Genomic DNA, 22,002 nt, shown 5'->3' on the forward strand with positions numbered 1-22,002 from the left:
CTTCTCCTTCCTGGGGTGTTTCCTGTGTGATGTCCTCAGAAGACCCCGAGTCTCGCCCCTTGGGCTGCCTCCTCACTGGGTGTGGGGAACCTCCCCCAACCAGAGAACTCCAGGAAGGTTGCAGATTAAGTAAGAGACTAGAAAAAAATGAGACCAAGCAGGATGTCTGATTGACAATGAGGATGTTTATTGAGAGTTTATTGGATGCAGGGGTGGGGAGGGCTGGGATATCAGGGAAGGGGTGGAAGGAGAAGCCCTTTCCTGGGGTCCTACAGCTCCCAGACCCCATGGGTGGGTGAGAGTTGGTCCCTAAGGACAGCGTGCAGGGGCCACGCTCTTCTCCATGGTTTTCCCCTCATGGGTGACCTGGCAAGTGAAGTGGCTATGCGATGTCCACTGTCCACGTGAAAGGCTGAGGAAGCTGCTGGCCATGTACTTGTTGTTGCTCTGTTTAGAGGGCTGGGTGAAATCCATGCCTTGGGTGATGGTGGCTCCATCTGCCTTCCAGGCCACCGTCACTGTGCCTGGGTAGAAGTCACTGATCAGACACACCAGGGTGGCCTTGTTGGCCTTGAGCTCCTCTGAGGAGGGCGGAAACAGAGTGACCAAGGGGGCGACCACAGGCTGACCTGCAGGGACAGAGGGATGTGACATAGCAGAGATGAGTCTGGGTGTTGGGGAGCTCTCTTCACAATGCAACCATCTGTCCCCATCCTCCCCTGCCCCCCGCCAGGGACCATGCTCCTTTCTCTTCCCCTCCTGCCCATCAGCTGCCTGGGGAACAAACAGTCCTGCCCCCTCCCAAAGCCCTTCCAAGTCTCTCCCAGTTGAGTTGACCCTGCTCATCCCCTCTGCGGCCTCAGCTTCCACTTCATCACGGGGCAGCCTTGCTCCTCTCCAGTCCCCAGAGGCTGAGATTGGAATCTGGCCCTGACCTGCTGAACCCCAGCCCAAGCCAAGGCCTCCACTTCATTCTTTCAGTGCCTGGAGACTCCTCTGAACAAAGGGCCCACCCTCCCAGCAGCACAATCAGGGCTGTGTGGGGACGGCCCCCGCCTGTGCTTGGCATGTGAGGGAGGGTCCTGAAGCCTCCTGCCCCCTCAGGCTCTGTCCCAGTGAGGCCCCTCTCCCCCCTGGCCCTCCCTAGTGGCTCACTTTTACCTTGGCTCCTGGGAATGCTCCCCAAACCAGGGCGGAGTGACCCCCATGGCTGCCCTAGCAGCCTCTCATTCCACCCGGCAGCCAGAGCTTCTCTGAACTGCCCTCTGCTCCCCCTCCTGGGCCACTGGGTCTACTGTGCCCTTCAGGGAAGGCAGGAGGCCAGGCCATGGTCAGGGGAGACATGGACCCCTGGGGCTCCAGATCTGCTCCTTTGTGACTAGTCCTGGGCTCTGGTCACCTCACGCAGTCTGTCCTGTCCCTCAGTGTCCCTGTGTCTTCATGGCCCAGCAGAGGCTCAGATAGCACAGCCTAGCATGAGTCAGAGCCCTCTCCACCCTCTGCTGGCCCTCCCTCAGAGGAATCCTGTGCCTCTGGATGCTGGGGTCACAGCCCCGGCCATGCCCCGGGGCCTCCTGGGTGCTTCTCCCAGCCTAGTTGGACCTCAGGCCCTCAACTCAGACCCTAGAGACTCAGGAGCTGTCTCCAATGCCTGCTAGAACCTCTGATCAGAACCAGTATCTGCCCCTTCTCAGGGACCTGCCTTAGAAGAGGGAAGGAGCCCCTGTCCCTGAGCAACCCCCAGCCCAGGTGCCCAGACTTGGCCATGTCCAAGTGTTGGGATAGGAAGGCTCCTGCTGCTGGGATCCTTTCTGTGAGCTGTCTTGAGACCACCTACCTCTCCCAGAACCCATGGTGAAAGGCAAGGACCCTAAAGCCAGGACGGGCAGAAGGGCAAAGCCCCCAGGGAGAGAAAACAGACTGCACAGACTGCAGGAGGTGGGATGGCAGGGAGAGGCTTGGAGAGCCACTTACCTGTGACTGAGAGCTGGGTCCCACTGCCAAAGATATACCACCGTGACTGAGACTCAGACCAAAACCCGTGGGGCCAGCACCTGGGGCCTGCCTCTTGGGGGCTGGGCTGGAGCGGCAACCTGCGGGGCGTTAGAGGCACAGACTCAGCAGGCAGGGCTGCATTCTCGGCACAGTGCAGGTGGTTGGCCAGCCGCCCCCCACCCCCAGAGTTCTGGCACCCTGTCCAAGGCAGTCTTGGAGTGACCTCAGTGTGTCCTCCCTGCAAACTGTGTTGACTGTGCTGCTGTGCACAGAGGAGCTCAGCAAATCACAGTGATGCATCCCTCTCAGGTGACCAAGGGATGTGGTCTTATTTTAGGGTCTGCAAGTTTTCTCATATCCCTAGACCTAAGGACACGGGGCCATGTCTGACTCAAAACATTATGGAGACACCCCTGCTTTGGTGTCTGCTCATGGAGACACAGATCCGCCCCCCTCATCCATGAAGCCTTCTCAGACCATACTTTGCAGCTGTTGATTGCTCTGTGCCCAGGACGTCCATCCATTTGTCCAGCATCTGTGTATTCACGCAGCCACCCTTCATCCATTTGTCCATGCATCTGCTTAAACGTCTACATGTGTAGTCATCTGTCCTTCCACCCACCTGTCATCTGTACATCCATGCTGCCTGCACCAGGCACTGTCTTCTCACCCTGGGGACAGGGCAATGGCCCCCGAATCTCATCCCTGTTTCTTTCTGAAATATCTCAGGTCACGGTCAAGAAATTCCTCATCGGGTCAAGTCTGAGGTTCCTCTCCAGTTCTCTCCAGGATGTGACACAGGGTCTGCCCTTTTTCTAGTGCTTCTCTTCCCCTTGGTATCTGAGACTACCCACTCTTCTCCCTGGCTTCCCGTTCTCTCAAGCCCCTGCCCCCTGGGTCCCAGACTACCACTCTGGGTCCTCCTCTGCCATCTTGTCATGCTGTGGACCCCCACTCTGCCTGTATGGTGAGATCTAGTCTCTCCCAGCTGCAGACCCTCTCCTCAGCTCCTCCTAAATTGCCTACTGCCCATCTCCACCTGGAAAGCGGCAAACGCTCTCAGAGGAACTTGGCCACCTGCCCCACCCAGGTCTTTGTCTTCCTCTGGTTATAGGGAACTCACTTTGGGGGGACCCTGGGGTCACCTTAGACTGAGTCACCTCACCTCCAGGATGAAATGGTTTCTGTGTCCTGAGATGGTTGCATCTGAGCATTCCTCACTAAGGTAATACAGGCACAGAATCATTAAAAAACAACAAACTTGCCTTCTGTTATCCCAAAACCACAAGAAGCCTGGGGCATTACCTTTGCTGTTTCACACAGGAATACAGCATTGAGTTACTGTCGGGGACATCAGATTAGTTGTGTTCCAGCTTAGACGATGGGCCAGTGAGAGGTGGTTGGTTTCGTAATGAAAATGGAAGGCTTTTCTGGGGCTGTTAAGAAAAACCTTTGAACTTATAAGAATATAACATAAAGTTAAGCACTATAGAAGTGTATTTTTAAAGGGCAATACATATTTGTCTCTCCATCTCTCTCCTATTATATAATGCTATTTCTACTTTTTAATTATAGTAAAATATACAGAGCATAAAATGTACATTTTGCCCATTTTTTAAAAGTGCAGGTCAGTGGCATTAGGTGCATTCACACTGTTGCGCAACTGTTACCACCATCTGCCCCCAGAATTTTTCCATCTTCCCAAACAGGAAGTCTGCATCCATTAAACAATAACTTCCCATTCCTCTTCCTCTGGCCCTGGTACCTCTGCGTTATTTTCTGCCTCCATAACTTGTCTACTCAGGGAACTCAAGTAAGTGCAGTCATACAGTATTTGTCTTTGTGTGTGTGGTTCATTTCTTTTAGCATAGTGTCTTCAATTTTCACCCATATTATAGCAGATTTTTGACATTTTTAATATCTATTCATGAAATTGTTTATTAAGTGATAAAACACTTTACAAGTTACAGCCTATTTAAAAATAACACAAAATCAATTTCTCAAAGGCACAGAAACAGACCTTCCTTCCATTCATTGGTTCACTCCCCAAGTCTGTAGGCCAAAGTCAGGAGCCTGGATCTCAACTCAGGTCTACATGGGTGGCAGAGACCCAACTATTGAGCCATCACCTGCATGGCCTCCAAGGAAGCTGGAATGGAGAACAGAGTTGGGACTCAAACCCAGGCACTCCATTATGGGACATGGGCATCCTGAGTGATGTCTTAGCTGCTGCACCAAATGTCTGACCCAAGGGAAATACTCTTACTAAGCTATGAGTCGATGAGACACTTACTTGATAGGATGAGTTTGCTAGAGTTCTACAGCAGCGATCCACATGCATGTGCACTAAGGTCTGAGAACAAGCCAGGGAATCCTAGAATTTCCATTATTCTGGAGTTTCTAGGCAATGCAGTAAGATAAGAAAATAAAGTGGTGTGGAGGCGGCAGTGCTGATGCTTTGGTGTGCAAGTAACGCTGCTGCCTGCAACACCAACATCCCATATGAGTGGTGGCTCATGTCCTAGCTTTTCCACTTCTGATCCAGCTCCCCACTAATTGTCTGGGAAGAGCTTCAGAAGATGGCCCCTGCTACCCAAGTGGAAGACCCAGATGAAGCTCTGGGTTCCTAGCTTTGGCATGGCTCAGCCTGGCCATTGCAATCATCTGGGGGGTAAACCAACAGATGGAGATCGAACTCTCTCCCCCTCTCTCTCTCTGTAATTCTTTCAAATAAATAAATCTTTATTAAAAATAAAAAGAAAACTTGGGGTACTTATGAGGGAACTTAAATATGAGGATACTTCAGGATATCCATGAAAAAATGGAATTAATTATTTTGGTACAAAAATTTGGAAATCCATAGTTTTTCACAATATGCTTGTTCCATGAACCTTTTTCAAGACTCCTTGTTTGCATGGATTTCATTTTTTGCACCAAAAAAAAACCCCACATTTTAATTTCATTTTCTATGAACTTCCTGAAGTACATAATATTGAAATAGTAGGTTGAAAAGCCACCAAAAGGGATGAGATCAGTATATTAATATTGGTAACTATCTTCTCATCATCAGTAATCAATTAGGGCAGGTAATGGGGGACACCACATTCTCAGCAGGAACAGAAAAAAGAAAACATAGAATAACTCAGTAAGCAATATGCAAGACCCACATGAATGAACATAAAAACTTAGCCAACTGGGGCCAGCACTGTGGCATAGTGGGTAAAGCCACCGCCTGCAGTGCCAGCATCCCGTACAGCGCTAGTTCAAGTCACAACTGCTCCAATTCCAATCCAGCTCTTTGCTGTGGCCTGGGAAAGTAGTAGAAGATGGCCCCAGTCCTTGGGCCCCTACACCTGCATGGGAGACCCAGAAGAAGCTCCACTAATCCACTTAGACATAGTCCAAAGATAAAAGCTACCACAGAGGAAAAAAAAAAGAAGTATTCATGGAGATACTCATTCCAGAAACAAGAATAAGGAAGACAACATGATGACCCCAAAAGAATACACTTGAATACTAGGTGGTAAAGATGATGAGAGGGAAGAAATGCAAGAAATGGAATTCAAAAAATTGATCATAGGATTACTTGGAAGTAATCAGAAGCAAATGCATGAACTACTGAAATCCATACATGACATGAAAGAAAATTTCTCCCACAAAATTGAGATCCTAAAGAGAAATCAAGATGAAATGAAGAATTCAATAGAACAAATAAAAAATGCAGTGAAAAGACTTAACAACAAAATTGGTGAAGCAGAAGAAAGAATATCTGACTTAGAAGACAAGCACAAGAAATTATCCAGTCAGACAAAAAACAAGAAGAAACAAGAAGAAAAACACTGTTGGGTGGCTCACTTGGTTAATCCTCACCTTCAACATTGGCATCCCATATGAACACTGGGTTCTAGTCCCAGTTGCTCCTCTTCCAGTCCAGCTCTCTGCTGTGGCCCGGGAAGGCAGTGGAGGATGGCCCAAGTGCTTGGGCCCCTGCACCTGCATGGGAGACCAGGAGAAGCACCTGGCTCCTGCCTTCGGATTAGTGTGGTGCGCTGGCCACAGCGTGCCAGCTGCGGCAGCCATTGGAGGGTGAACCAACAGCAAAAGGAAGACCTTTCTCTCTGTCTCTCTCTCTCTCACTGCCCACTCTGCCTGTCAAAAGATAAATAAATAAATAATTAAAAAAGAAAAAAAATGACTTGAACAGCCATTTTCTCTACTGTCAAGGAAGAGGTTTTTTCTTTTTTTCTCTTCTTCATACTATTTATTGAACTCAACATAGAGTAAATCATATGTGTATAAAGTCATTTGAAAATAAATTTCAGTAAAAATAAGAGTGGGAATAAGAGAAGGAGGAGGAAGTTTGTAACTGTAAAGCTATATAGTTCTGCATACATTCCTACAGATTTACTTCTACAGGTATATAGTTTAAGAACTTGCCATGGAACCCCAAATCCCATTAAGCTGGATATCAAAAATACCATCTTAGGCCAGTGCCATGGCTCACTAGGCTAATCCTCCACCTGTGGTTCCGGTACTCCAGGTTCTAGTCCCGGTTGGGGTGCCGGTTCTGTCCCAGTTCCTCCTTTTCCAGTCCAGCTCTCTGCTGTGGCCCAGGAAGACAGTGCAGGATGGCCCAAGTACTTGGGCCCTGCACCCGCATGGGAGACAAGGAGGAAGCACCTGGCTCCTGGCTTCCGATCAGCACAGCGCGCCGATTTGGGGAGTGAACCAATGGAAGGAAGACTTCCTCTCTGTCTCTCTCTCTCATGTCTAACTCTGCCTGTCAAAAAAATACCATCTTATATGTTAAAGTGACCATATTGTTAAAGTGATCATATAGATAGGATTAAATATTAAAGGGATCATATAAGTAAGATCAAGCATCTGATAATAATAATAGATAGAATTAAAAAGGAAAGACTGTTCCAACTTGGGAAGCAGTCCCCACAGCAGGCTCATAGAATGACAATCACTCTAAATAGCACTCTGACCTCAGACTCAGCATTAAGGCATTCTTGTCTAGCTAAAAAGCACATGAGAGCATTTCAGGCATGGAAAGCCAAGACTCTGTGGCCAAAAAAAAAAATGTCCTGCATGAAGGATCTCTGTGAGACCCCAGTGGAAAGAAGAGGCCATCAAAGGATGGAGGGAATTTCCACTTTGCTTATAGCCTTGTCTAAAAACTGACAGAAATTGTGAATTCAAAAGGCTTCCATAGCCTTGGCAGTTCATGTCAAGAGCCTCAGATGATCACTGACATCATATGTAAGAGTGTTAATTGTTAAACTAACAACAGGAGTCACTGTGCACTTACTTTTCATGCAGGACTTCTGTCCTCAATAAGTTGTATTATGAGAATTAACTGTAAAATTGCTCTCAAATAGGGTGTGTATGTGTGTGTGTGTGTGCAAATTGTTGAAATCTTTATTTAGTATAGAGTTGGTCTTCTGTGTATAAAGTTAATTGAAAATCAATCTTAATGGAGAATGGGACTCGGAATGGGAGAGGGAGGAGGAGTTGGGTGGGAGTGGGGGTGGGAGGGTGGATATGGTGGGAAGAATCACATATTCCTAAAGTTGTACTTACAAAATTTGTACTCATTAAATAAAAGGTTTCTTTGGAGAAAAAATTAAAGTGGGTTGAATATATAAATGGGAAGAAGAAGTACTGGGCAAAATATAGGAGAATATTTTTATATTATGTAGGTAGATACAAGCCTCCATAAAGCAGAGGAAAAGACATACTGAAATAAACACACAAATATTAATTGTAAAAGATATCATAAACCAAAGGCAAAACCAAATAAAATAGATAATTCGGTGGGCCTAATTTAATCACTACATGGTAACCTTCCAAAACAGAAAGGACTATGCCCAGATGGGTTCACTGGTGACTCTTCCCACATTTAAAGAGAAGTTGGACCAAATCTGTGCACAGTTTCAAAATATAGAAGCAGAGAATATACTTTCCAACTCACTCAATTAGGTTGCATTGTCAGATAAGACATTAAAAAAAAAACTACAGTCGAATATATCTCATGAACATAGATGTAAAACTCATTAAGAAAACATTAGTGGGGCCAGCACTGTGAAGTAGTGGATAAAGCCACTACCTGCAGTGCCGACATCCCATATGGGTGCAGGTTTGAGTCCCAGCTGCTTCACTTCCCATCCAGCTCTCTGCTGTGGCCTGGGAAAGCAATAAAAGATGTCCCAAGTTCTTGGGCCCCTGCACCTATGTGGGAGACCCAGAGGAAGCTCCTGGCTCCTGGCTTTGGATGGGCTCGGTTCTGACCATTGCAGCCATTTGGGGAGTGAACCAGTGGATGGAAGACCTGTGTGTGTATGTGTGTGTGTGTGTGTGTGTGTGAGAGAGAGAGAGAGAGAGACTAACTGACTGACTGACTCTGCCTTTAAAATAAATCTTTAGGGGCTGGCGCTGTGGCTTGGGCCCCTGTACCCACGTGGGAGATCCAGAGGAAACTCCTGGCTCCTGGCTTCAGATTGGTGCAGCCCCAGCCATTGCAGCCAATTAGGGAGTGAAGTAGTAGATGGAAGACATCTCCCCCCCCCCCCCGTGTGTGTGTGTGTGTGTGTGTAACTCTGACTTCCAAATAAATAAATAAATCTTTAAAAAAATTTTAAAAACAGAATTATATACAATCACCAAGTGCGATTTACAAGACTGGTTTAACATTTGAAAATCAACTAGGGCCAGTGCTGTGGTGCAACAGGTTAAAGCCCTGGCCTAAAGTGCCAGAATCCCATATGGGCACTGGTTCTAGACCTGGCTACTCCTCTTCCAATCCAGCTCTCTGCTATGGCCTGGGAAAACAGTACAAAACAGACCAAGGCCTTGGGCTCCTACACCCATGTGGGAGACCTAGAAGAAGCTTCTGGCTCCTGGCTTCGGATCAGCGCAGCCCTGGCCATTGCGGCCATCTGGGGAGTGGTCTTCCAGCATATGGAAGACCTCTCTCTCTGAAACTCTTTTAAATAAATAAAATAAATCTTTTTTAAAAAGAAAATCAATTAATGTAATTCACCAACATGCTAAAGAAGAAAATGACATGATCCTATCAGTAGATGCAGAAAAAATATTTGACAAAATCCAACACCCTTTCATGATAAAATCCTCTCAGTAGATCAGGAATAGAAAGGAACTTCTTTACCTTGATAAAGAATTATGTATCAAAAAAAAAAACCCTATAGCTATCACCCTATAACCTATAACATATCATTTAATGGTGAGCAATTAAAAGCTTATCCACTAAGACCTAGAATAATGCAAGGATGTCCCCTTTCAGCACTCCTTTTCAAAAATGTAATAAAAGTGCTAATTAATGTAGTACAAGAAAAGGAATAAAAGTATACAAATTAAGGAGGAGAAATTAAAGTGTTCATACATGACATGAATGTGTGTGTAGAAAATACAGACGAACTGATAAAAGCAATTATATCAGGGTTGCAAGAAACAAGGTTAAATATACAAAATCAACCACTTTCCTGTATATAGCAATAAGCAAATAGAGTTTGAAATTAAAAGTAGAATATTATTTACATTAGCATCATCTAAAATGAAATGCTCAAAATATGTACAGATTTGTATGAGAAACACCATAAAACTGATGAAACAAATAAAAGAATTAATGCAGAGGTATTACATATTCATGGATGGAAAGACTCAATATTGTCAAGAAGTCATTATTCCCAACTTGATCTGTGAATTCAGTGCAATCCCAATTTTAAAAATGGAACTGACTTGGTGAGTATTGATAAACTGATTCTAAAGTTTGTATGGAGAGGCGGAAGACCCAGCATGCTGAGCACAGTATTGAGGAAGAAGAACAAAGTTGGAGGACTGTTGCTACTCAACTTGTCATAAGGCTACAGACATCAAGACAGGGTGGTATTCCATTGATCAAATGAACAGACTAGAGGACACAGAAGTAGATTCCATAAATACAGCCCACTGATCTCTGACAAAGAAGCAAAGGCAACACAATGAAGCAAAGATAGTCTTTTCAACAAATGGTGCTGGAACAACTGGACATCCACACATGAAATATTAAAATGGAAAGTGGTTGTTCAGCCTAGTGGTCAAGGCACTCATAACACACATCAGAGTACCTAGGTTCAATCCCTGGCTCTGGCTCCTGACTCCAGCTTCCTGCAAATGTAGACCCTGCAAGGCAGCAGGGATGACTGAAGGAACTGGGCTCCTGGGGCTCCTGGGGCTCCTGGGGCTGTAGTGGGTAAAGCTGCTGCCTGCAGTGCCAGCATCCCATATGGGCTCTCTGCTATGGCCTGGGAGAGCAGAAGAAGACGGCCCAAGTCCTTGGGCCCCTGTACCCATATGAGAGACCTGGAAGAAGCCCTTGGCTTCAGATCAGCACAGCTCAAGCTGTTGCAGCCAACCGGGGCATGAATCAGTGGATGGAAGACCTGTCTCTCCCTCTCTCTCTGCTTCTGCCTCTGCTTTTCTCTCTCTCTCTCTTTTAAAGATTTATTTATTTATTTGAAAGTCAGAGTTATGCAGAGAGAGGAGGGAGGGAGGGAGGGAGGGAGGGGGAGAGAGAGAGAGAGAGAGAGAGAGAGAGAGAGAGAGAGAGAGAGAGAGAGAGGTCTTCCATCTGATGCTTCACTCCCCAATTGGCCACAGTGGCCGGAGCTGCGCCGATCTGAAGCCAGGAGCTGGAGCTTCTTCCAGGTCTCCTACATAGGTGCAGGGGCCCAGGGAGTTGGACCATTTTGCACTGCTTTCCCAGGCCATAGCAGAGAGCCAGATCTCAAACCAGCACCCATATGGGATGCCAGTGCTTCAGGCCAGGGTGTTAACCTGCTGCACCACAGCACCAGCCCCTCTAACTCTTTCAAGTAAATAAATAAAAGAAACTGGGAACCACCAACCTTGCTGGGAGATCTGGACTGCATCCCTGGCTCCCTGCTCTGGCCCCAGCCCAGCCAGGCCATTGCAAGGATTAGGAAAGTGAAGCAGTGCATTTGGGCGCTCACTCTCTGTCTCATGTTGTTTTTCACTCTCCCTCCCTTCTCTTATCGCTGTTTCTCAAATAATTTTCAAAATGTTTGAATCATGTTCTATGGTAGTGAACTGTATCTCAATAAAGCTGTTTTTTAAAATGAGGAAATGAATCTCATCACAGAACTTGACCCCTCCCCAAAAATTACCTCAAAATGGGTCACAGGTAAAAAGCAATACTCCCGGATGGTAACAGAAAATCTAGATTATCTTGGATTTGGCAGTGAGTTTTAACTGCATCACCAAGGACTGGCCCATGAAAGAAAGAATTGATCAGACCAGTGCTGTGGCATAGTAGGGTAAGCCTCCTCCTGTGGTGCCAGCATCCCATTTGGGCACCAGTTCATGTCCCAGATGCTCCTCTTCCAATTCATCTCTCTGCTATGGCCTGGGAAAGCAGCAGAGGATGACACAAGTCCTTGGGCCCCTGTACCCATGTGGGAGACCTGGAAGAAGCTCTGGCTCCTGGCTTTGGATTGGCTCAACTCCAGCCATTGTGGTCATTTGGGGAGTGAACCAGCAAATGGAAGACCTCTCACTCTGCCTCTCCTCCTCTCCCTGTAACTCTGCCTCCAAAATAAATGAATAAAATCTTTTTAGAAAAGAATTGATAAACTAGGCGTCATTAAAATAAATTTTTCTGCTGTGCAAGTGCACCATCAAGGAAATGAAAAGATCAACCATTTACTGGAATAAAAGACTGACAGAAGATGTATCTGAAACATACACAAAGAAAATAACCAACCTGATTTTGAAATGAGCTAGAGACCACAACCTCACCAAAGAAGATATTGAGATGGTAGTAACCATAATGAGATGCTGCACGACATGCATGGTCAGGAGAAAGCACATTAAAACAACAGTGGTCAAAATCCAGGGCACTGACAGTGAATGCTGTGGAGGATAAGGAGAAACAGGAGCTGTCTCGTGGCTGGTGGGTATGTGAAATGGCTCAGCCACGTTGGAAGACAGTTTGACCTTGTCTTACATAACTAAGCACAAATGCCACAAAATCCAGCTCTCTAAAGACGTGGTCAGGAGAATGAAATATAAGCAACAGATCAAGACAAAATATTCGCCAGTCACATACCTGATAGGATGTGTGTGTGTGTGTGCGTGCGTGCACGTGCACGCCTGCGTGCAATTTTTAAAAAAGATTTATTTATTTATTTGAAGGGTAGAGTTACAGAGAGAGAGGGAGAGGGGGGTCTTCCATCCACAGATTCACTCCCCCAAATAGCTGCAATGGCCAGAGCTAGGCTGATTTGAAGCCAGAAGCTTCTTCCAGGTTTCCCATGTGGGTGCCTAGGGACCCAGGTCCTTGGGTCCCTGCCCCCATTTGGGAAGACCCAAAGGCAGCTCCTAGTTCCTGGCTTCAGATCAGTGCAGCTCCAACAGTTGTAGCCAATTGGGGAGCAAACCAGTGGATGAAAGACCTCTCTCTTTCTTCCTCTCCTTCTCTCTCTGTGTAACTCTGACTTTCAAATAAATAATAAATCTTTTTTAAAATAAATAAATTTTAAAAGATAGTATCAGGACAGCTATAATAATTTAAAATGTTTTTCAAACAAGTGTTTTCAACAGTGTGGAGAAACTGTGAACCTTACACATTGCTGGTGGTATTCTAAAATGAGGCCATCACTGTGAAAATCAGTTTGGCAGTTCCTCAAAAGGTTACACATGAAAAAGCAAAGTCACACACACAGTCACAATATATACAAGCCAGCAATTCCACTGCTGGGCATAGACCAAAACAAACTGAAAACATGTAGCAGTAGAAGATGGCCCAAGAAATAAATAAATCTTTAAAAAAAAGACAACAAATGGGCAGGCATTGGGTACAGCGGTGAAGGTGACAGTTGGAACACCCCTGTCCCATATCAGAGTGCATGGGTTCAAGCCCCAGCTCCTCTGCTTCCAGTTCCACCTTCTTTCTAACTTGAGTCCTTGGGAGACTGCAGATGATGGCTTAAATACTTGGCTCCCTGCCACTAACATGAGAGACCCAGATGGAATTCTGGGCTCCTGGCTTCTACCTGGCCCAGCCCTGGCTGTTATGGGAACTTGTGGAATAAAAAGAATAAATTTAAAAAAATATATTGATCCCTTACCCTCCCCTCATCTCTTCTTTTTCTCTCTCTGACTCAGCCTTTCAAATAAAAATGAAAAAAAAAAAAAAAAACAGGAGCTGGCTCTGTGGCATAGCAGGTAAAGCCGCTGCTTGCAGTGCCAGCATACCACATGGGCCCTGGTTCATGTCCCGGCTGCTCCACCCCCTACTATGGCCTGAGAAAGCAGTAGAAGATGTCCCAAGTGCTTGGGCCCCTGCAAAGATTTTTTTTTATTAAACTTTTATTTAATGAATATAAATTTCCAAAGTACAGCTTATGGGTTACAATGGCTTCCCCCCTCCCATAACTTCCCTCTCACCTGCATCCCTTCCCTTTCCCACTCCCTCTCCCCTTCCATTCACATCAAGATTCATTTTCAATTCTCTTTATATACAGAAGATTAGTTTAGTATATATTAGGTAAAGATTTCAACAGTTTGCCCCCATATAGCAACACAAAGTGAAAAAAATACTGTTGGAGTACTAGTTATAGCATTAAATAACAGTGTACAGCACATTAAAGACAGAGATCCTACATAATATTTTTTTAAAAATTAATTAATTTTCTTTGCCATTTCCAATTTAACACCAGGTTTTTTTTTTCATTTCCAATTATCTTTATATACAGAAGATCAATTCAGTATATAATTAGTAAATATTTTTTTAAAAAATAAAACAAGAGGTCCGCTGCTGTGGTGTTGTGGGTAAAGCCAACACCTGGACCACCACCATCCCATTTGGATGATGGTTCAAGTCCTGGCTGCTCCTCTTCTAATCCAGCTCTCTGCTATGGCCTGGGAAAGCAGTGGAAAATGGCCCAAGTCCTTGGGCCCCTGCACTCACATGGGAGACTCAGCAGAAGCTCCTGGCTCCTGGCTCAGATTGGCCCAGCTCCAGTCATTGCATCCATTTGGGGAGTGAACCAGCAGATGGAAGACCTCTCTCTCCCTCTCTCTAACTCCACCTTTGGAGTAAATAAATCTTTTTTGGAAAAACGGGCCAAGAGTGATGTCTGTGGTGACAAACATTCTTTTCCTTGATTGTATCAATGTCAATAGGCTGATTGTGATAGTTTCCTGTAGATTTGCAAGATTTGACTATTGGAGAATGGGTAAAGAAGTATATGGGATCCTTCCATATTATTTCTTTATTTTAAGATTGATTGATTGGCCAGGGCCACGGCTTACTTGGTTAATCCTCTGCCTGCAGCGCCTGCACACCGGGTTCTAGTCCCAGTTGGGGAGCTGGATTCTGTCCCGGTTGCGCCTCTTCCAGTCCAGCTCTCTGCTATGGCCTGGGAGTGCAGTGGAGGATGGCCCAAGTGCTTGGGCCCTGCACCTGCGTGGGAGACCAGGAGAAAGCACCTGGCTCCTGGCTTCGGATCGGTGCAGCACGCTGACTGCAGCACACCAGCCGTAGTGGCCATTTGGGGGGTGAACCAACAGAAAGGAAGACCTTTCTGTCTCTCTTACTGTCTAGCTCCGCCTGTCAAAAAAAAAAAAAAGATTGATTGATTTGAAAGGCAGTGATAAGGGTTCCCATCTGCTGGTTCACTCCCCAAATGCCTGCAACAGCCAGGGCTGGGCCGGGCTTAAGCCAGGAGCCAGGAACTCCATTCGGGTTTCCCACATGTGTGGCAGGGACCCAAGGACTTGAAGCATCCCCTGCTGCCTCCCAAGGCGCATGGCAGCATTAAGCTGGAATCAGGAACAGAAGCAGGACTGGAAGCAGGCCCTCCAGTGCAGGATACAGACAGGCCAAGCAGCAACTTAACCACTGCACGGATGCCAAACCCTGCAGACTGCTTTTGACTCTGTTACTACGGTCATGAGAGACACTTGATGACGCGAGTGCTCCCCATCACGCATGTAGCATCCTTTATTTTACCTTCCCCTGTTGTTCGACCATTTGGTTGCTTCTCCCCATGAACACAAAAAATATACAGCTGAAGTTTTTATTATTTCGAGATAAATGTCTAGAAGAGAAATTACTTCATTAAAAGGCATTACATGGGGCCAGTGCAGTGGCATAGTGAGTAAAGCCACCGCCTGCAGTGCCAGCATCCCATGTAGGTGCTGGTTCAAGTCCTGGCTACTCCACTTCCCATCCAGCTCTCTGCTATGGCCTGGGAAAGTAGTAGAAGATGGCCCAAGTTCTTGGGACCCTGCACCCACATGGGAGACCTGGAAGAAGCTCCTGGATCCTGGCTTCAAGTCAGCACACTGTGGGGTGAACCAGTGGATGGAGGACTTCTCTCTCTCTCTACCTCTCTACCTCTCTATAACTCTACCTTCAAATAAATAAATAAATCTTTTTTTTAAAGAAAAAGTAAAAAAGGCATTTTGTGTGTGTGTATGTGTCTGTGTGTGTGTGTTTTTATATGAGAGAGAGAAAGAGAGAGATTTGAGAAAGACTGACAGAGAGAGGATCTTCCAGCAGCCGTTCCACACCCTAAATCCCTATAACAGCTGGGACAGGGCCATACGGGCAGGAGCCCAAGTACTTGAGCCATCACTGCTGCCTGCCAAGATCTGCATTGCCAGGAAGCTGGAACTCAAACCCAGGCAGCCCCACATGGGACACGGGCATCCTAACCAACAGGCCAGGGTCCACCTCAGGAATGCGCATTCTAATAATACTGTATGTTTCAGAAACTCCATCTCCCCCTGATGGCCTGAAAGCACACACCCTCCCAGGTTACCTCTCTGCCCCGTCGCCAGTTTCACTTGCCATTTTCAAGGGGATCTTGGCCAGGTGGCCATGCACCTGCCCATCCTGCTCCTCCTCCTGGCGAGGTTTGTCTGAGCTTAGCGCCACCTCCCTGGGATGCGGCCGCCTCTCCCATCCTGGACCTCGGTCTCTGCTGTCTAATCAGACCTCCCGTTTGCCTCCCATTTTGGTGCCAGTTTTTCCAAAGCACAAATGCCTGTCCCTGTGGCGCTTCAATCCCTGTGCAGGACAAAGGCCGGGACGCACGAGCGCCCGAGGTCCCCCGATCCCACCCCTAGCTCCCCGCGTGCCTCCTCTCCTGAACCCCTCTCAGCACATGCTGCTGACTTTGCTGGCACCCCAGCCCCTAGCCGGTACCCCCTCAATCCTGAGATCACACAGGGAACATCCCCACCCCCTTATTGTGACTAGAACTGGCGTGGGTCTGTCCCCATGACAGATAAGCCTGCTGCTGGAGTCACAGGTTCTCAGTCCTGGGACTGTCTGCGTGCCCCTGTGCTGTGTGACCCTGGGCAGGTTGCCTCCCCTGTCTGGGCCTTCATTCCCATCTGTGAAATGGGATGAGAACTGCCTTGGCGCAGGGGGAGGGGAGCTCAGCTCTCAGAGGCAGGTTCTGTCCCTGAGCCCTAGCGCCCCGTGAGTGTGGTGGACAGGCTGTGTCGCTAGGACATAAGCTGAGCTTTGTCTGGGACTTTACTCCCTACAGAGAGGAGGGGGCTGGGTGGGGTACATCATGGCCCCCCACAGACCCTACCCTGGGCATTGTTTGCCTGCATCTGGGTGGGCTTAGTCTCCTGGGGGGGGCTGTCTCCACAGGTGACCCTGCCTGAGGATTCTTAGCTGAGGGTCTGGGGACCCAAGAGTCACCAGGAAAGCAGCCTTAGAATATCAGCTGGAGCGCAGGCAGTGGTACCTGGGTAATAAAGGTGAGGGTAGGGAGGCAACCCAGAGGGGACAGAGGAGGGGAGTGTCCATCCAGTACCTGCAGGGACAGAGGTCCCCACCTGCCGCAGACTCCTGCCCCCATGCCCAGAGGACTAGGGGGAGGCTGGTGAGATGCCGGCCTTGGTACGGAATATTAGGGGAGCCCCAAAACTCAGGAACCAAGGTAAAACTTCAGTGTGATGTTAATCATAAAATTAACACAGACAAGCTTGTGATGGACAGAATATCACACTTTAAGCCAGGGTCTTGCCAGTACCTCCTCTGGGGTGGGTCCTTCTCTCAGCCACAGGGGCCCTCACACCCCGACACCCCCACCCCAACTCCCTGCCCTTTCTTTACCTGTGCCATGGGATCCGCAGGTTGAACCGGCTGCTTCCTACAGGGCCTCCAGGGCCCAGAATCTTGCTCCGGGGTGCTGCTGTTGGGATCCACAGGTCCTGGGCACCCACACCCAGGCCCAGCAGCAGCAGGGCCCAGGGCAGCCTGGGGCCAGGCCCAGGCCCCACCTGGCCACTCTGGGGCCTCATCCACCCTCAGGGTCAAAGGTGCCTCCTTCCAGACTTGAGATAGGAGATGTCTGTAAGGAGCTGTCCCTGGTTCCCTCGCTGGCCACAGCTGCCCCTGTGCACACCAGTCCGTGTGGCCTTGGCTTTCCTCTGGACTAGCTCTGGTCCCAGCCCCTAGCGCAGCTCCCTCTAGGATTCCTGGCCATTACCCCTGGGGCTGTCTCACAGAGAAACATCTGCCAACTGCTCTGCTGTGGTCAGGATCCTGGGCTCAACCGCCTCCCAGCCCAGCCAAGGGCCTGGCACACGTGACCCACCCTTGTCCCCTGTTCAGATCCCCAAGGGCACCCTGGGTTTTGGAGCATGACCTGAGGCCTGCAGGGCCCTGGAGAGTGGGCTCAGCTCTGGAACAGAAGCCCCTGGGCTGGAGTTCAGGGCAGGTGGCAGGGGAGGAAATGAGTTTCACAAGACATGGCCGCTGTTGCAGTTCAGACTCATGAGCTAAAGATAAGAACGGTGTTCAATGCACCAGGCACAGCACCTCACAAACCCCTCCCTCCCTCCCTCCCTCCTTCTCTCTCTCTCTCTCTCTCTCTCTCTCTCTCTCTCACACACACACACACACACACACACACGCGCGCGCGCGCGCGCATTCTTATCAATTCTACCTGCCCTTCCCCAGCAGTATTAAAGTAGGATCCAAACTCAAGTAACATGCATTTACAGTATACAATGCCATGTTCTGATACATGCAGACATTGTGGAGTGATTAAATCAAAGGAAGTCACATATCCATCACGTCCCAGAAACCTTGGGCCTCATTGACATCTCCATGCTGTGCAGTAGCTCTTGCAAACTCATCATCACGGAGTTCATCCAGGGGCCAGTAGGGGAGACACCACTGGGAGCACAGGCCAGGCCCCTTCACCCTCTTCCTAGGCTGTGAGCCCCTGGGCCCTGGGCCCCTGTACTTTGGTATCGGGTGGGTGGCAGGCAGTGAGGAGGGGGCCAGGAGTGACCCCACAGGCCATGTGGAAATCTCCAAGCTCCCTTTCTTCCCCTGGAGGTGAGGTTGGAAACGCTGCCAGTTCTGCTCATCCCCCAGGACCATGGTTGGTGGTGCAAGACAATGGATGTAAAAGTGGGCTTGTCAGCAAGTTTTCCTAAGTTTCTTTCTCAATTGTGATCAAACATAGGTAGCAAAATTTCCATCCTGACCAGTTTTTTTAAGATTTATTTTTTATTTATAATTCAGAGTTACACAGAGAAGGAGAGGCAGAGAGAGATGTCTTCCATCTGCTGGTTTATACCCCAAATGACCCTGATGGCTGGAACTGGGCCAATCCAAAGCCAAGAGCCTGGAGCTTCTTCCAGGTCTCCCACATGGATGCAGGGGCCCAAGGACCTGGGCAATCTTCTACTGCTTTCCCAGGCCACAGCAGAGACCTGAATCAGAAGTGGAACAGCCAGGACTCGAACCAGTGCCCATATGTGATGCCAGCACTGAAGGTGGTGGATTTACCCACTACACCACAGCCCTGGCCCCCACCAACCATTTTTTTTAATATTTATTTGAGAGGCAGAGTTGGAGACGGAGGGGAGGGGAGGGGAGGGGAACTAAGGTCTTTTATCTGCTGGTTCACTCTGCCAATGGCTGCAACGGCCAGAACTGAGCTGATCCAAAGCCAGGAGCTTCTCCCAGGTCTCCCATGCAGGTGCAGGGTCCCAACACTTGGGCCATCTTCTACTGCTTTCCCAGGCCATAGCAGAGAGCTGGATGGTAAGTGGAGCAGCTGGGACTTGAACTGGCACCCATATGGATGCCAGCGCTTCAGGTGGAGGCTTAGCCCACTGCACCGCAGCACCAGCCCCATTCTGACCATTTTTTAAGCCTGCACTTCAATGGCACTAAGTCCCCCAACATCACTGATCAGCCACCACCCCCACCGACCTCCAGAACTTTTCCTCCTGTGAAACTGAAACTCTGGACCCACTCAACACCAGCTCCCTGTTCCCCTGGCCACCGGTCCTCTTTCTGTCACCTTTATGAAGCTGGTGGCTCAAACCCCTCGTACAAATGGAAGCATGCACAGTTTGTCCATTGAAAGTGCTGTGTGTATATCACAGACGGGAGCCACCCGTGATGATTTTAACCAGCTGGTATGTGGCTGGTACAGCTTTGGAGAAACCATTAGCCACCAGCAAATGAATGGATTTCCAGTGACACCTCAAGTGCCACTCTGCACATTTGCATTGCAGCTCGGAGAAGGTTGTGAAGTCAGCTCAGGCTGGTTGCAACCAGAAAAGTAGGTCCCTGGTAGCAAGGGATGCTTCGCGGGATGTGGCTCCAGTTGTCTCAATACATAGAGGGGCTGGGATGTGGGTTTGTTACTGGCTGTTGGGTTGTGTGTTGGTTGGTTGGCTCTTGATTTTGACGGGGCACTCCTCTCCTGTCTGCTGGTTGACTCCCTGCATGCCCACAACAGCTGGGGCTGGGCAAGGGCCAAAGCAGGGAAGCAGGAAACTTAATCCAGGTCTCCCATGTGGGTGGAAGGCACCCAATTTTCTTTTTTTACATACATAAGATTTATTTATTTGACTTGAAAGTCACAGTTACACAGAGAGAGGAGGAGATGTAGAGAGAGAGGGAGGGAGAAAGAGAGAAGTCTTTCATCCACTAGTTCACTCCCCAGATGGCCGCAATGGCCAGAGCTGTGCCAATCTGAAGCCAGGAGCCAAGAGCTTCTTCCAGGTCTCCCAAGCGGGTGCAGGGGCCCAAGGACTTGGGCCATCTTCTACTGCTTTCCCAGGCCATAGCAGCAAGCTGGATTGGAAGTGGAGCAGCCAGGTCTCAAACCGGTGCCCATATGGGATGCCGGCACCACAGGCATCAGCTTTACCACAGCACAGCTCCCCCCCCCCATTTTCTTTTTTAAAAATTTATTTATTTGAAAAGCAGAATAACAGAGAGAAAAACAAAGAGATTTTTCCACCTGCTGCTTCACTTCCCAAATGGCTGCAACAGCCAGGACTGGGCTAGGTCAAATCCAGGAACTAGGAACTCTGTCTGGACAGGTCTCCAACAGGGTGGCAGGGGCCCAAACACTTGGGCCATCTTCTGCTGCTTTTCCAGGCACATTAGCAGGGAGTTGGATAAGAAGTGGAGCAGCCAGTTCTCGATCCAGGGCTCATATGAGATGTCAGTGTCACAGGTAGGTAGTAAACCCCTGTGCCATAACAATGACCCCAGGACCCAATGTCTTTAGCCATCTTCACTGGCAGGAAGCTGAAATTAGGAGCCAGACAGAGCCAGGTGTTGAATCCAGGTTTTCCAATGGGGGAGACAGGTGTCTGCCCCACTAAGCTAAACCCCTGCCTCCAAACTGGGAATATTCCAGAGGAAAATCTTGCAGAACACTGTCCTGGGACATGCTGGCTCAGTTGCCCTTAAGAGTCCAAACTGGTTGTCAGATCCATTCTTGCATGAGCAAAAAGTTCATGGGGAAAATGCAATTAAAAGATAAGTTTGCGGTGCCAGTACTCCGGGTTCTAGTCTTGGTTGGGGTGCTGGTTCTATCCCAGTTGCTTCTCTTCCAGTCCAGCTCTCTGCTGTGGCCCGGGAAGGCAGTGGAGGATGGCCCAAGTGCTTGGGCCCTGCACCCGCATGGGAGACCAGGAGGAAGCACCTGGCTCCTGTCTTCGGATCAGCGCAGCGCACTGGCTGTGGCAGCTATTTGTGGGGTGAACCAACGGAAGGCAGATTTCTCTCTCTCTCTCTCTCATTGTCTAACTCTGCCACTCTGCTTGTCATAAAAGAAAAAAAAGGATAAATTTATTTTGGCACGCACACACACACACACAAATCACTGAAGCCAAGCGGTTTTTCCTGTGATGCTTTTTTTCATGAATTTTGTGTGGCTCCCTTGGGTGAACGGGTTTCAGGGTGGTTTTGTTGTTGTTCTTTTTGGCACCAAATAAACTTACCTTTGAATTTCACTTTCCAAGGACTTTCTGAAGTGCCCTTGTACTTTACCGTTGACTGATCCGGAGTACATCCTTGAGACCCCCACCACTTGAGGTTCTGTCTGTCCCCATCCACTCAGGCCAATGCTGTCCCAAAGGCTCATCTGTCTCTTGGAAGCTCTCCCCAGCTCCCCCCACAGAATGAGTTCTGTGCATCCCACATGTCCCCAGTGGGGCAGGCCATCCCAGATATCCCCTGGCTCATGTCCAGCTGTGACCACTGGATTCTGTAACAGACAAACTCCCTGTTAACCACATGTGGGTCCTGAGGACCACAAGGAAGTCAGAACCTGTGGGCTGATGGGACTGTGCTTGGATCCCTGTGTCCCACAAACCCTGACTGAGGGCCAGGCAGTGCATCCTGGAGGATTTGCGGTCATCAGTGAGATGGGCTAGGTGCTGATTAGTAACAGTGTGTGGGTGCCCTCAGAGACATCCTATAGGGCATGGAGAGAGCTTCCAGGAGGCTCGTGACCCAGCCCAGCTCCCCCACTGCAGTGCTGGCCCACGCCTGACTCTGACCTTAGCCTTGGGGCCTGGGGCAGAGTTACCCCCAGAGGTCTATGCTGAAGCTGCTCCCTACCCTTGCACCCCCATGTGGGTGTGATACCATGCCCACAGCACGGAAGCCATGATCCCTGCCTCCCCACACCT

The 22,002-nt window shown here is 48.7% G+C and overlaps 1 gene segment (V, D, J or C); it reads right to left on the reverse strand.

Annotated features, from left to right (window-relative positions):
• Positions 1–309: 309 nt before the first annotated feature.
• Positions 310–17,346, reverse strand: LOC133754366 (immunoglobulin lambda constant 6-like). The segment is given in 3 exon segments: positions 310–629; positions 1,975–2,093; positions 17,159–17,346. Coding segments are annotated over 3 exon segments (627 nt in total).
• Between the last annotated feature and the right edge of the window lie 4,656 nt (positions 17,347–22,002).

This window comes from Lepus europaeus, assembly GCF_033115175.1.
Source record: "Lepus europaeus isolate LE1 chromosome 23 unlocalized genomic scaffold, mLepTim1.pri SUPER_23_unloc_2, whole genome shotgun sequence".
Taxonomy (NCBI): Eukaryota; Metazoa; Chordata; class Mammalia; order Lagomorpha; family Leporidae; genus Lepus; species Lepus europaeus.